The sequence below is a fragment of the Candida orthopsilosis genome, assembly GCF_000315875.1.
Source record: "Candida orthopsilosis Co 90-125, chromosome 2 draft sequence".
NCBI lineage: Eukaryota > Fungi > Ascomycota > Pichiomycetes > Serinales > Debaryomycetaceae > Lodderomyces > Lodderomyces orthopsilosis.
Genome location: NC_018295.1, coordinates 63509 through 79193, shown reverse-complemented (window position 1 = coordinate 79193; position 15685 = coordinate 63509). Strand labels below are relative to the sequence as shown.

The following is a 15685-nucleotide window of genomic DNA, read 5'->3' as shown; positions in this document are numbered from 1 at the left end:
GTAAATTGACGTTTGTAGTGGACGATACTGTTAATCTGTAAAGGAGCAAACTGCCAACTTCGAGAAACAAAATATCAAAGGGGGGAATAGTTTGGAATAGGTGTAAAGTCGGAGAAAAAAAGTGAAAACGTGGAGTGAGCGGCAATTTTTAAAATCCTACGTCATAACCAATGAATTGGTTGAGGTTATCTACATCTGACAGTCAATGGCAAAGTATTTATAGTAGTGGACATTTGCTATATCTATCAAAAGCTATGGTAAGTAAAGATATACAGTGTACCTCTCTCTACTGAGTGTGTACTTCCTTATCTTCTTCAACACTAGCAATCTTTGGATGTTCCTTATGTAAAGCATCAGCATGAATCTTTGGCAATTTGACGGAAAATCCCTTAATCAAACTAAACTCATTGGTGATTTTACCACCCAAGTCTTTAATTTTGCTCTTGATTGATTCAGCTTCTTTGTCGGAAGTGTCATCTTTCAAAGTAACGATGTAACCTTTATCGTCGGACATTGTTGTAGTGGAGCAGTAGTAGTGGTAGAAGTACTTTGGTTTAGATTGAAATATAGCTCTAGTAGCAATTGATCTAATCTTTGTTGAAAGAAGAAAGAAAAAGGAGGGAAGTGTGTTCGGTCTAATCTTGTTCGTTGACTTTTTTGTAGCCACAGCTTTGCCCTTCTTTATTGCTCTTACTTTAGTATTGTGTAATACAAAGTGTTATCAGTTGAATATTCAGAGAAACTTTTTTATTCAATTGTACACTACCTTATATCCATTGGTAGCAATCAAATTCCGTCATTCCGTATATTCTTTATACAAAGATAGAAGACAACGCACAACTTAACTGTAATCATACTATCTCAATTGTGCATTTAACGGCAACCTAGGCTAGCCTTTCATACACCACATAGCCTCATATAGTTTGCAATGTTGGTGGTGTACCAAAAGTACTATACACCGTTGGATAGATTCATCAACAAATTCAGACGTAAAGGGTTTTGGTTATACACTGGGCTCATCACAATATCACTACTTTACATGTTTTATGAGTTATCTCATCTACCTGATATACCACCACCACCACCACCACCACCACTGTCGCAAGATAGATCTAAACGTAAAGCAAGAACTGTGAAAAAGAAAGAAATCACAACAACCGACCCCAACACTGGTGTTGCAAAAGTTGAGGAAGTGGTGATAATTGAGTAAACAAAGGATCAAAATTGGTTTGAGCACACAATTGAACATCCGTGATACTGAAGTGAGGGTTTCTGTCTTTATCCGAAATGGACACTTTACTGTGTGTAGAAACAATGGCATGTGAGCAAATTTTGTTTAACCTGTCAAGGTTTCAAAGACGGATATCAAGAATATGCTCACTACTGATCTGAAGTTGTATATAAATAATACAACATATCCCACATTCACTGATATTCGCTCACTTATCTTTCTCTGATTCCGTCGTGTTTGGCTATATTGTGGAGAATTATGTTACCACAGAACTTGATTGACGCACTAGCCTAAAGACTTCCAATAAAGATTCGAACCCCAAGATTGCCTTACAAATCTACTGGTACCAAGATAAACCAATCAACGCTTATTGCTGTTTGAAATATCGGAACTTATCGGCACTTGCCACACTTTTACAAGAAGCCGCACTTAAGTTGCATACATTTTCGATAGCAATTGACCCCTTAATTACGTCATTGCAAGGGATCAAAGTATATAAATATAAAACACCCGACACATACATCAGAATGCACAACCTCAACTTTTACTTCTTTCCATCACATTAGCACTTGACATATTTTCAAAATGGTTAAAGCAGGTATGTTAGTCAATTGAGGTTGAGAGATTGAAGCTGCTGCTTGAAAACCACCTCATTTACTCACCACAAGAAAACTCACCACAATACTAACACTAATCTCCAGTTGCTGTACTTAGAGGAGACTCAAACGTTAGCGGAGTCGTTAGATTCGAACAAACCGCAGAATCTGAACCAACCAAAATCACTTACGAAATTGCTGGTAATGACCCCAATGCACAGAGAGGATTCCATGTCCATGCATTTGGTGACAATACCAATGGATGTACTTCTGCCGGTCCTCATTTCAACCCATTCAGCAAGACTCATGGGGCTCCAGAGGATCAAGAAAGACATGTTGGTGACTTGGGTAACATTTCTACTGATTCTCAAGGTGTTGCTAAGGGAACAAAACAGGATACATTACTTAAACTAGTTGGTGCTAATAGTATCCTTGGTAGAACTGTTGTTGTTCATGCGGGTACTGATGATTATGGTAAAGGTGGTTTTGAAGATTCAAAGACTACTGGACATGCGGGTGCTAGACCAGCCTGTGGTGTTATTGGAATATCAGAGTAAGAAGAGCTGGCTTTTCATTTTGTTTAGAAAATACACGGGTTACGTCGGATTCATTTGTAGGCGTTGATTCTTGTAGGCAGTGGCTTTGAGACAGTCCCTGGGCGACGTGTGGATAAGAGGCTCTCCAAGATTTATCTAATAAAATACATTAAATTAATTTAAATTAATGAACACCACGATGTACAAACACATATTACCTACTTCTCAAAAGTACTATTATTAAGTAATGATTCAACACTTACAAACTGTTGATGCAACTTTACGAGACTTGCTCTAATCACTTCAAGTTCTTTTTCTTGATTAACAATTTGAGCAATATGTAATTTCAAATAATGTTGTTTTAAAGACATGGGAAATAACAATGCATTCGAATCACTAATTATTTGTTGAATTGTATCATGATTAGATTCCAGTTTAAGCATGGTTGAAGTTGTGGTGATGATTTTCCGTTTCTCCAGTTCTAATGATTGATAGGTGGTGATGGCTTTGTATTTTGTTGCTTTAGTCTTGTAAATTGTTGCTAGTTGGTGAAGCTTGACTGAGAGTTGGTTGCCAATTTGGGTTAATTGTTGTTGTTCGTGGTTGTAATTGATGACTGGTGGTGGCTTGTGACTGGATGATGGTTGTGTTTTGGTTGATGATAGTTGTGGGGGTGAAATTGGTGATTGTGGAGGTGGTTGTTGCTGTTGCTGAGGTGGTAAAACTGGTATCAGTGATTGCCATGGTGGTTGCATTGGCTGAGCTGGAGGTATTGACTTTGTTGGAGAGGCTGACTTTATTGATGACGCGACCTTTATTAATGGCGGTGTAATTGATGACCTATCGAAGCCTGAAGAAGATGATGATGAGGTTTGACCAAGTTCCTTCAATGGTTTTGTTGACCTAGTTGAACGAGTAGTGCGTAATTGGGTAGTCATTGCCAATTTCTTAAACAAACCGTATCTAAAGATTGGCAGCAAAAAAATCTTGTCGTTGGGTTTGAACTTGAGGGTGTGTCTTAACTTTGACTGTTTATAATTGAGAGTTACAGAACTTCCAAAATTTAATTAAAATGTTGGATTTCTTTTGGGGGTTTTTGTGTGAATTTACATTTGCTAGATTTCGTTGATTTTTTTTGTTATGGCTGCAAAATGGATTTTTGCATACTGGGTCAGTTTTTCCCCAACTAGTCATACTTTCGATCTTCACTGTAGCTTTAACAACTCTAGTATAGGCTCTCTCTGAGACTGTGGTTCTTACTTAGAAGGAACCAGGTAGCCCGCGTTTGTAAATGCCTCCAAACTTGTGCTATGGGAATAGCGTTTGCGTGACAATCATTCAAGTGATGTTTTTATACACTACAACTGTTGCATAGCTTTCGTAGGTAATGGTAGTTTCTAATGTAAGTACCAATGCAGTTGAGAGTCTCAAGAGTGAAGTTTCAACTTCCCCACAACTATTGAGCTTAAGTTGTAATCGTACCCACACACAAACGATATTGTGGTACTGTTGATCTGTCAAGAAAACCTAGTGCGACATTTTAAGGATTTTCCAATGCATAAATCATAGTTTTTCTATACATTTACACAGCACCTGACTACAGCGAAAGATGACATGATTTTTATTATTATAGGAGAAAAGAGTAACGGGCGCCATAGCAAATGATTGATGCCAAAGGGAGTAAATATATGTGCTTATCTATAAAGTGTAAGCAAATAATACGTTACGACATATGTTTTGGTTATCTATTGTTTCATTTTGTGAGGAATGTTAATGAGCGTTGGAATGCAAAACGGCCAAATTTTTTAGATTAAAATCTTTCCACTCTTTACTTAATTCTTCTCTGTTTCCTAATGGTTCCAAATTGTAATTTCTAAGTATATAAGTAATTTGTTATTGAATCTGTTGGATTAAGAATACCTTAAGCTTACAAATTTAGGATTTTGTGTCATTGTCATACGAGACAGTCATGTATTATGCATCTTGGTTTTGTGTAATTCAAAACAACTCTAATTGGTAAAGCTCTTTGAATGAATCGACATTACCTACTGCTCATTGTATCATTATGGCAAAGTAAAGAGTTGTTATTGCCATTATTGCCAATTGAAGAGAATTTAATTTGTATTGCTATGAATTCGCACACTTTTCCTCGTCCCGCCTTGTACACCAAAAGGTGCAAGGCGATGGCAAGGAAAGTTTCAAGTAACAACCATCCAGCCCACAAACTAAGTTTCACCACCAAAGCTACACTTCTCTTAACATTATTTGTAATTTTGTCGTTACTACATAATCAGTTGTGTTGTATTGTGTTGTGCCTAGATGTTTTGATTTTGTATTAGTTTGGTAAATTTAGAAAATTAGACGATAGAAACCAACGTTTTGATTTTTAAGAAGATTGTTTGCCAATTCTTTAATATTCCTGTTCTTTCTTGTAAGAGTAGTGAAGTCTAAATGGTTATATACTTTACTTGTCACACATATAGAGATATAAATATTTGAAGACGTTAAAATTCTCTATAAACTAGTCTTTTAGTGGTATGCTATTCAGTTGTATTTAAAAAATTCCAAAGAGGAAATTTTGGACTTTTGTTTGTGCAAGATCTAAAAATAAGAACGATATACACACACACACACACAATACAACTAGAACTAAAACTCGAACAGGAGAAGAAGAAGAAGAAGAAAGGTCATTCCGCTAAACACAACATACGTACTACTCAGTATATAGGACATATATTCATACATCACACACACATTCATCCAACAGACCATCTATCTTATCAACTCATTAGAACTTCCTTTCAAAACATAAAGGGAATATACGCGTTGATTACAACATATGATGTCATCAGATATAACCACCACTACAAACCTGCCATCATTCGGCATAAGCAACAACAATAATAATAACAACCACAACACGCGTTCGGCTCAAATGATTAAAATAAACTCCCCACCTCATCAACAGCAGCATCAACCACAGTCAAATACCCCAAAACACAAACTGCCTCCACCTGTCCAACAATCACAATCTTTTGCAAGCTTACGTCGTTCATCACCAGTACCAAAAGATTTAAAAATACTCTGCATTAACTTTAATCAAGATCATGGATGTTTTGCCATTGGTCATGAATTGGGCTTTCTTGTCTACAATACAGACCCTATAGAACTACGGGTAAAACGGAATTTTAGTGGTAATATCAACACGCCATCAAGATACAATTTGAATGTTGTAACTGCATCTAATACAACTACTACTACTACGGCAGGATATGGATCCGGTATTGGTCATATTACTATGTTGCATCGAACTAATTATTTGGCAATTGTTGGTGGAGGAATCAACCCTCGTTTCCCTACGAATAAATTAATTATTTGGGATGATTTGAAGAGAAAGAATAGTTTGTCATTAGAGTTTGACAAACCAGTGCTCAACATTCTTTTATCGAGGATCAAGATTGTTGTTGTATTAGTCGATGAGATTATAGTATATTCATTTGCATCTCCACCTAAAAAGTTAATCAGTTTTGAAACTCATCATAATGAATTTGGTGTTGCCGACATGTCGGTCACAACTTCAACTAAATCGACACAAAAGAAACCTCGTGCATACTCAGATACACATACTCAAGATCAGTTACATCCCACAGCTCGGGGTAGTCATGGATCAGTTTCGAGTGCAGGTTCGGCAACTAGTAACACATCAGTGACTAGTGGTACCTCACTCAATAGCATTTTAAACCACAACAATAAAAACAGCAACACTCAGCAACCAAGTACTATTCTTGTATTCCCTGGTAAGGCAATCGGGCAAATTCAAATTGTTGATCTTGCCCAACAACAACCAGGATCATCTATCAATATAATCAAAGCTCATAAATCAACTATACGAAACTTGTGCATAAATAAGTCAGGAACAATGGTGGCTAGTGCATCAATATTGGGCACTTTAATTCGAATTCATTCTACTTCAACTACAAATTTACTTTATGAGTTTCGTCGTGGGATAGATAAAGCAGATATCTCGTCGATGAAGTTTAGTCACGATGATTCTAAACTTGCTGTGTTGTCTGACAAGTACACCCTTCATATATTCAACCTAGAGGAACAACGCCATCGGGAACAACAGCATCAAGATCACCCACAACAAGAGAATAAACAACATACATTGAATAAATTCATCAGTTTTCTTCCATCTACGTTAGTTCCGCAATATTTCAAAAGTACATGGAGTTATTGTAGTATCAACACCAACAAGTATCATCAACAAGAACTGGAATTGGACAAAGGTACATTGGGATGGGTTGGTGATGACGAAGTGGTTATTGTTTGGCAAAAGAAGAAAATATGGGAGAAGTACACCATAATGAAGAAGACAAAGCATAGTGGTGGTGATGTGCTAGATATGAAGGAACTGGTTGAGTATGAAATTGTTAGAACTAGTTGGAAATCATTAGATAATGAGTGAGTAGAAATGTGTTTTTTACTTTATATATATATATATATATTGCATGTTATTATATTTCCAGAGCATGTAATTGAATTTGTCGCATCTACAACGTGAATGTACCCTTTATGGTTATCAGATTTCGGGCAAAGCCAAAACACAACCCTTTTGCAACTACTTCTTTACAACATCTCACAAAATAGGGGCAAATGCGATACTTTTTCCTCAACTTTTCTAAAATTTTGCAATTTTAACCACTTGGTCCCATGAAAATTATGTATAAATCGTAATGCATCCAGTTCAGTCTTGAAATTCATTTTGATTATATTAATCTCTTGCATTATGTTGGAATATATTGGCTCTATTGGTGGAGTCATTTCATCAATTGATAAATTGTAGTTCCATAATGAGTCGATTACGAGATTTTGTTTAAGCCCGAATGGCCAGTTATGGATTAGGATTGATTTTCTTCTGTTGGTTGCATTTATTAGGTTGCTTAGTATGGGATAGGATTCATCGTAGAGTGGTAATAATGTTGGCTCTGTTAACTCTGGCGAGACTTGTTTGAGTGAATTGATTTGATTTATTAGCAATTGATGGTTGGAAACTCTTAATTTCGGAGGTACTAAATCCTTAATTATATCAATTGATTGATACTCAAACCGCGTTGGAATTCCATTAATTAATTTACTCTGCGTTTCCAATTGATATACTCTTGCATTCAAATGGTTTTTGAATATGAGCACATACTCATTCTGGAATTGGAGGAGTTTGCCTTGCCGTTTCTTGATAATTTCGAAATTGTTCGCAGGGTTAATTGAATAGGTTAAATTGTGGTCCTTAGGTAGTAAATTTTGGAAATCTTGTTTTGTTATAAACAGATTGACAGCTTTAAAGGATAGGATGTTTGACTTTATGGGAACGGATCTATTGTCTGTTTTCAATGCCTCAGTTGCTGGTAGTTTACGTTTAGTCGATTGATATGTACTTAAGGGATCCATTGATAAAATATCTGAATCATCATCTGGCTCGTTGTAAAGTTGTCGCGTGATGCGTGGGAGCGATTGCGACGACTGTAAGTTTGAAGCGGTTTCTTTATATAGAAGGTTCATTAGCTTTTTGGCAGTATTAGTCTTCAGCATCGTTACGTTGGGGATAGGTCAAGCGGGATGAATAGAGTATGATGATTTCTGATACTGTTAGTACTTTGTTGTTTTATATACAGGACAAAGACCAATGCTAGAAAAAAAATTGTAGACGACATTCAAACAGACACACAGAAAGACATACACAAGACATACAACAGACTAACGTTACAACCTATCTGAGAGACAACACCATCACAAACATTAACTTACGTCGGATAACTAACCATCTACAAATATCTTTCTTAGCTTTAGAACGAAACAGCATACTTTAAAATTAGCTGAAGTAACTTACAAGCTATTCAAGGAATCTTTGTTTGACGCCACTACGAAAAAGAAGAAGAGACATTCACCGTGTACCCCAACCCAACACCACTACGTTCCTAGGAACTTTACTTGTATATAAATCTAGTCAACAAACAGCTACTGTTTATTATCACCACTTGAACATATCCACAGGTGTAATCACAACAACAAAGAATAACTACTACACTGTTATTATTATTACTGCCACAGAAACAAACCCACGTTCCAATTTTTAATTTTTGTTTTTTCCCATTGTAAATAGATATACAACAAACCAGGTGCAAGACAGAACGTAAGCAAACCCTACATCAAGCATGCCCTCAGATACTATTTGGTCAAGTGCTAGTACATCTCCTATCCAATCTACACCACTGTTGTCCACCAACTCATACAACAAAAACGCTTTTAAATCTGTATTGGACCAAGTTGACTCTGATGTTGCCCGGTTTTTATCAAACTCAAATCCGTTAGACCCCTTGGCTAGTGACAGAAGGTTTTCATTCAATGATGGTAGCGATATTGAAGATGACTTTTTTGGTTTGAAAAGGGGTGCATTATCAGCAATTACTGCACCAGTAGGTGGTCATAATAATGGTTCGAACACATCCCCTGTTAACGGAAACAGAATTAACTTTGGTACCGCTTCGATCAGTGGTGGAATTGCCAGTAGACATCCACCTCAAGAAAGCTTTTTACAGAAATTTTCCAATGTTGCTGATGCCACGAGAGAAATTGAGTTGGGTAAATTATCTTTGGATGGGTCAAGAAGAACCAGTTTCACTAATGATAGGTATGGTTCGGGGTCACTTAATGAAAATTTAAACATGCCAGTGCCTCGTAATTCAAGACACCAATCAATTAGTGAGAAAATTGACAACTACAACAATAGCTCCCCCATTCAAGGTAATGTGTCCATAAATGGTGATTTAGCTCCTGCAGAATTGAATAATGCCACAGCTACTTCATCACATGTACCTCAAACATTTTGGAATCCAGCAGCCGCAACTTCATTTACTCCATACAATCCCAATTTTATGGAAAATGGCGTTCCAACTCCACCTCCTGCACCATTTCAAAATTCATTTTACCGTAACCCACAACAACAGCAACAGCAGCAACAAGATACGACTACTACTTCCCCTCCTATCCCACCTCCATTTATGATTCCTTCCCCACCACCTCAAATGATGGATCCAATGTTTAGTATGATGTATGGAAATTTCCCCATGCCATTTCCTCCACCGATGGCGCCACAACTTGCTGAAGAGAAGGATAAGAATGATGACTCTGCCGAATTTAATGAGGCTAAAAAGAGTCAGGGACCTATTGGTGTTGGACTTATGAATAGACAATTCTCTCCAGCGGCATTTATGCTTCCATTTAACCCATACATGTATCAACAAGCACCACCACCAAGTATGCCAGATGGAATGAGAATGGCATCGCCAACACCTCCACCACCATCTTCATCTACCCAACTGGTTCCTCCAATGCAACCACAGCCAAAGAATCACCAATCAAGTGCAATTGGATCGGCACCCCCATCATCATCAGGAGCCACCTCATCCAAAAAGAAATCGAACAAGAAGCCATTCATTTATCGTTCTCCATTACTTGAAGAAGTGCGTGCTAATCAAAAAGACTTCTCACTAAAGGATATTTATGGCCATGGAGTCGAGTTTACCAAGGATCAACATGGATCAAGATTCATTCAGACAAAGCTACCCCAAGCTAGTGATGAAGAGAAAGAAGTAATTTTCAAAGAGATTTGTGACATTTCTTTTGATTTGATGACTGATGTATTTGGTAATTATGTTATGCAAAAGTATTTTGAATATGGTTCAATTGAACAGAAACAAATATTGTTGCAGAAGATGTTGGGTCATATCTATGAATTGTCATTACAAACGTATGGATGCAGAGTAGTTCAACGAGCTTTAGAATCTTTGGAAGAACCTGATCAGCTAAAAATTATTCTTGAGTTGCAAGATAAAGTACTTGTTTGTGCTACAGATCAAAATTCTAACCATGTGATTCAAAAAAGTATTGAACTTATTCCATTTGATAAAGTTCGTTTTATTCTGGATGTATTGCAAACGCATTTTTACCATCTTTGTACTGATCAATATGGGTGTCGTGTTGTGCAAAGATTGATTCATTTCGGTAATGACAATGATAAGCAGGAAATCTATACTGAGATCAAAGATCATGTGAGTTTTCTTATTACGCACAAGTTTGGAAACTATGTGGTTCAAGCATGTTTGGAAAACTCGCTTCGTGAAAGTGAAATTTTCACTACTGTTGTTTCCAAATTTACTCATTTCGCCACTAACAAGTATGCGCTGAATGTATGTGAGAAATTAGTTGATCTTGCAACTCAACTGCAGATTCAACAAATTTTGGAAGTTGTTATGCAAGGCAATGAATTAGAGAGGATCATGGGTGATGAATATGGTAACTATGTCGTACAGAAAATTGTATCTGTTCTTGATGGAAATAGCCCCGATAAGAAAAAATTGGTGGTTAAGTTGCAGCAATTGTTGTCAAGAAACAACAGTGGGAAAAAGAGTGTGGAGAAGATTTTGTCCTTGTGTATGGAAAACACTGGGAACAGCAACGTGTAAATAAATATGAGTGAAGAGGGGTTTTACAAAACAGAATAACCATTAATATGTATATACGGGACATAGTTTTGTTGAATTTTTGTTGTATAGTTTGTAGATATTTGTAAATAAGACCTTGTGAATAATATGTGAAATTGAAAAGAAAGTGTCATATTGTGCAGTGGTACATGAAATCTACCAAATTAACTAAAAATAAAAGTGAAGTCCATAGTAAAAAGCAGTTGTGAAATTAAAAAAAAAAAAAAATAAAAGGAACCAGTTAAGTATTTTTGTCTCATTTGAAAGATCGAAGTAATTCCCATTTGAATTTACTCCAATTCAGTTCTTCTTGAGTATCATCGTCACTGCAATATTGCCTATATAATTGTCTCACTTGCAGAACATCAATTTTCAAGTCAGTTTGTTTGATTTGAAAGGTATCAAATAATGTAATCCATTTCAATATTGTCATTTCTTCAATCTTGATAATCTCATCATGTGAGACATGTTTCACATTTGTGCTACTGACATCATTGTTGACTTGGCTTTTTTGGTGGGGAGGAGTGTAAATCTCCAATCCATGGCCATCGGAACTGATTGACGATGTCTTTGATATTGTCACTGGAGTCATTGTTGTTGATAATGTATGGTCCTCCTTTGTATTAGATTGTGTCGTAGTAGTTGTAGTGGTTATGGTGGCTGATTTCGATCTCCCATGTTGTTGTTCATTTTTCAAACTTAATAACGAGGTCGTACTTCCATCTGAAGTCAACGATGACCCCGTATCTGAGTTCAAATAAGCACCAATTGATCCACCAGGGTGTTTCAATCCAAATAATTTCTTTCTCTTAATTAAATCCAGTTCGATAATCTCCGATAATGCCAAAATTACCGAATCGGCCAAAATTAAAGACAAGGTAGTTGATACTGTCGGTGCTGGTATGCCATGTATAGCTTCTTCGTTATGAGAATTGGGTAATTCAGCAAGTAACAAACTATGCACCCGATTACTAGTTGACAAATTGGAAAACTTGTTGCATGTGAGCAAGATAATTGGTAGGTTCATTGATAAATAAGGTAGTAAATTTATCAATTCAGGTGTGTTTCCCGATGCAGTCAACATAATCAAACAATCATTTGCATCATCAATAATTCCTAAATCACCATGTAATGCTTCCAGAGGATGTAAACAACTTGCTTGTATACTTAGTGAGTTAAAGGTTGCAACAAGTTTCAGAGCCAATTTATGTGATTTGCCAATTCCAGTAATAATGATTTTCCCACCATGTGAATGCGTTTGGTATAGGGCGGTTATTGAATTTATCAAGTTTTCAATTGAGAACGAATCGGTGGTGTATTGGTGTTGCAAGTGAGCTACGGCTTCATTTTCTAGTTTTATTGTGTTGAGGATTGAATTGTGACATAGGTTAATTATGGATTGATTGAGCTGTGGGTGTACTGAGGTTGCTGTTGATGGAAACATGGTTCTCAGGCGCGTATGGCGAACTCAGTCTGTAGGTTCTATAAGAATTTTTCGTAGTGGTTGGTGGTAAAACCTGTTTTGCAGGCTATGTTTAGTTATACGATTCAAAAGATAAAAGTCTAGATCGCGACTGGTTAAATGATTAGTTGAACTAAACACGGTTAGACTTGTTTATATAACTTCTTTAAGTCCTGTTCGTTCATGACTTCTTGTGTAGATGTGAAATTTTATTTATAATTTTTATATTTTTTATTTTATTTTTTCTTGTGTCTTTCAATAGCTCCTTAATTACACAAAAAAATAAAGTTAGAGATTAGTAAGCTCAATTGAAGGGTTATAGTAACCCATGACAGAAAATAAAAAGTCCTTAATTGTTTATTAGCCTTTACAAGGCGAGTTGGTTTAACATGGGTTTCTCGTTTAAAACTGTGATTGGGTATTTTCACTTAGTTTGTTTTGTTTTTGCATATGATAATAAATCGGAATCGAAGTTTTGGGTACATTTTCTTTTTTTTTGTTATTTTTTATTTTTTTAATTTCTTTTTCTTTTTCCGATTTGATTGAAAACGTGCACGTGATAGCTTTTTACGATTTTAAATATTTACTCTTTTAGAACAAAGTAGTGTGGCTTCAAAAGAAAGGTAGTGTATCTTGATACAATCATTTATTGTATTTGTATTTGAGCAAATTGTTCTTATCTCCTTATTCCGAAGGATTAGCTGTAAACTCCGTATTTGCCGTTCTTATTCCATTGCAGCACGATTGGAATTGGTGGTTCTCAAGCCATTGTCGCATTGTTTGTGTATGTGAGTGTCAATACCCCTATTTCTAACTCCTCGAAAAGTATCTTCTTGTGGTCGTTTATCTACTGTGGCGTATCTTGTGTTTAATTATCAATTATATTGTCGTAATCCTATTGTCCCAAATGAAAATGGACTGCAGTTGCCGCCACATAATACAGATTGTTTCTCTTCTTTGTGTGATATATCAACCAATGGAAACAGAAAAAAACTTCGGTCCGGAATTACGGTATCTCCGTCCAACTAACTAACCAACCACAATGGTGCTGCTACAGTCAACTTCTAATAGTTGATGATACAGGCTAGACTCACTAGTAAGGAAAGGTTGTAAATGTGCTTAAATATTCCAAAAGCCAGTTACCCTTGTTTGTACTTTCTCTCTAGCACATTCTTTGTATCTATGGTTGCCTGGCATTGACAATTATTTGTTTGATTTTGCAACAAATTTTCTTACCCAATTGGTTATGTTGCAAATACCTCAACAATTATCCTTATCAAGACTTAACCGATGGTGACATATGACGTAACAATTAATACTCTTCTAGAGACAATAAGTTTCTGAAGATTTGTTGGTTCCCCGAGTCTCCTCCAATCGTATTTTGTTATATTCCTCACTACTAAAATCTCATTTTCTTGTGGTTTCTTTCTTCTTCATCTCTACATGTCTACACAATGTAGAAGGAGACGGCAAATGCTGAAATTTAAATGGGCTATGTACAAAACTACTAGCAGGGCCGTGAAACAGACCAGAACGGATTTTGCAAACTAATTGGGCAGTCGAACCTACCCTGTTGACTACGCTTGTTTCAATTCAATGGTTCAAAATGACGAAATTAATCACCCGCATTCAATGATACAGTTGAATTCGTATAACATGAATACTCTATGAGCCATAGTTTCACCCACAGATACAAAATAACTGGATTACCATCCAACTATAGTGCTATGTTTCTGCTACTGAACTTGAATTCGAGGGAAGCCATTTCTCACATTCTTCTGAACTCAGTCATTTCGCTATACCACGGAGTGGATGAAAGAATACGTAAATATTCTGGGTGGAGTCATACAGCATTACACTTCGGATATGATCCACATGCAACGGAGTTTTTCAAGTGGTTGAGCTATTTTGCTCACGAAAAGGTATTACAACCTGGACCCGAATATTATATCAAGTTCATAATCTGTCTGATTTTGTTGAATTTTGTGAATTGGTTTCTAATTTAGAATCAGCATGATGTTTGAAATTGAGACTTCACGCGGTATTCGTGCGAGATATTCGGGATCTGCTTCATTTGAATTTGAGTAACTCTTACCGATACGACTTGATACCTCGATTAATGGGGCGTTTAATTGAAGTCCGGATTAACCATCAATCTCTAATAGTGTCGGATGACCTCATATATTTGAGCATGTTTGCAAAAGTTGAAGCATTGCAACTATTCAATTGTAATGTAATAAGCAGCCCATTTTCAAGTTGTCAAAAGCTAAAAGAGCTCCTTTTCAGCCAACATTGAGAGGTACTGAATTAAACCTTGCCGACCTGCCACAATCGTTGAATGAAATCGAATTCAAAGGTTGCGAGAGGATACTGTTTATTACGAAAAGAGGTTACGATAACAATACAGAACTATATAGTCCAGTTGTTGACCCCCAAGACTCATGTATAATAAATTTGTGCCATACATGTCAATTATAGCTGACTTATGGAGGTTGTCACATAAAAAGATGATTAGTGTACAGCTTAGGGCTCCTAAAGAATATTTATATACCAATGGGCCCCCTTGCCTCGGTTAGTACGGGAATTAATGGCAGCGAAGAGACTCGATTTAATAAAGTTTTCTATGGATGGTTTTCATGTATTTCATTTGAATCATACTGAACGTTGGCGACATCCAGCTAACATTTCTGACTTGTGGATTTGCCTTCTGCTGTTATTGTTCTCTCATTTGCGAGAATTGACTTTAGAAGACTCTGGAATTAGAGACACAACCCCACTTTCCACCATTGGAATTGGTGGATTGGAATTTGTATCATTGTACAAGAATGACAGTATCCACTGGAATATTTTAGACCTGGATTTTTTACAATTTGCAAATTTGACACATTTATACTTGAGTTTTTGCCAAATCAAGAATCATATTGATAACTTCGTGTTTCCCGATTTCCTAAACATGTTGGATTTGTCAAACAATCGTATAATATCTGTTGAAAAGGTGTTTTTTCTAAAGTGCCATCTAAGTCTGTGCTTAAACTCTGATTTGCTTACAAGTCCATGTAACCCCGGGTTCCAAAAGACACTCCAAAAGCTCTGAGTTCATATAGAAGAGGTTCAAGAAGTTGTTCTATTGGAAAATGGACCAGTAGAGCCGCTTTCTATTTGAACCAATCTGACCATCAAAACAACGGGGTTAAGGCTGTCAATTCATTTTGCCGAAAAGTTTGATATTTTTTGTCACTTCTGAGTTTGTTACTTGGCTATCGTTCCATTAATGGAACTTTGGTAATTTTACAATTAACAAATTGTAAACTCATTGACAG

The 15685-nt window shown here is 36.4% G+C and overlaps 9 protein-coding genes across 9 annotated transcripts; 5 read left to right on the top strand and 4 right to left on the bottom strand. All coding sequences in view use genetic code 12, as the record gives it.

Annotated features, from left to right (window-relative positions):
* Positions 1-286: 286 nt before the first annotated feature.
* On the bottom strand, positions 287-514 carry CORT_0B00480 (protease B inhibitor; the record flags this gene model as incomplete). The annotated part of the gene is made up of 1 exon (XM_003867159.1): positions 287-514. The coding sequence occupies one exon, from the start codon at positions 512-514 to the stop codon at positions 287-289; it is 228 nt and encodes a 75-aa protein (XP_003867207.1).
* Positions 515-928: 414 nt separating this feature from the next.
* Positions 929-1210, top strand: CORT_0B00470 (hypothetical protein; the record flags this gene model as incomplete). The annotated part of the gene is made up of 1 exon (XM_003867158.1): positions 929-1210. The coding sequence occupies one exon, from the start codon at positions 929-931 to the stop codon at positions 1208-1210; it is 282 nt and encodes a 93-aa protein (XP_003867206.1).
* A 606-nt stretch (positions 1211-1816) lies between these two features.
* On the top strand, positions 1817-2384 carry CORT_0B00460 (hypothetical protein; the record flags this gene model as incomplete). Its single annotated transcript, XM_003867157.1, has 2 exons — positions 1817-1829; positions 1933-2384. 2 exons carry the CDS (start codon positions 1817-1819, stop codon positions 2382-2384), a joined length of 465 nt encoding a protein of 154 aa, XP_003867205.1.
* A 197-nt stretch (positions 2385-2581) lies between these two features.
* On the bottom strand, positions 2582-3301 carry CORT_0B00450 (hypothetical protein; the record flags this gene model as incomplete). The annotated part of the gene is made up of 1 exon (XM_003867156.1): positions 2582-3301. One exon carries the CDS (start codon positions 3299-3301, stop codon positions 2582-2584), a length of 720 nt encoding a protein of 239 aa, XP_003867204.1.
* Positions 3302-5202: 1901 nt separating this feature from the next.
* Positions 5203-6831, top strand: CORT_0B00430 (Hsv2 protein; the record flags this gene model as incomplete). The annotated part of the gene is made up of 1 exon (XM_003867155.1): positions 5203-6831. One exon carries the CDS (start codon positions 5203-5205, stop codon positions 6829-6831), a length of 1629 nt encoding a protein of 542 aa, XP_003867203.1.
* Positions 6832-6992: 161 nt separating this feature from the next.
* CORT_0B00420 (hypothetical protein) lies at positions 6993-7952 on the bottom strand (the record flags this gene model as incomplete). Its single annotated transcript, XM_003867154.1, has 1 exon — positions 6993-7952. One exon carries the CDS (start codon positions 7950-7952, stop codon positions 6993-6995), a length of 960 nt encoding a protein of 319 aa, XP_003867202.1.
* Positions 7953-8575: 623 nt separating this feature from the next.
* CORT_0B00410 (Puf3 protein) lies at positions 8576-10885 on the top strand (the record flags this gene model as incomplete). Its single annotated transcript, XM_003867153.1, has 1 exon — positions 8576-10885. One exon carries the CDS (start codon positions 8576-8578, stop codon positions 10883-10885), a length of 2310 nt encoding a protein of 769 aa, XP_003867201.1.
* Positions 10886-11159: 274 nt separating this feature from the next.
* Positions 11160-12347, bottom strand: CORT_0B00400 (hypothetical protein; the record flags this gene model as incomplete). Its single annotated transcript, XM_003867152.1, has 1 exon — positions 11160-12347. One exon carries the CDS (start codon positions 12345-12347, stop codon positions 11160-11162), a length of 1188 nt encoding a protein of 395 aa, XP_003867200.1.
* A 2605-nt stretch (positions 12348-14952) lies between these two features.
* Positions 14953-15459, top strand: CORT_0B00380 (hypothetical protein; the record flags this gene model as incomplete). The annotated part of the gene is made up of 1 exon (XM_003867151.1): positions 14953-15459. The coding sequence occupies one exon, from the start codon at positions 14953-14955 to the stop codon at positions 15457-15459; it is 507 nt and encodes a 168-aa protein (XP_003867199.1).
* Between the last annotated feature and the right edge of the window lie 226 nt (positions 15460-15685).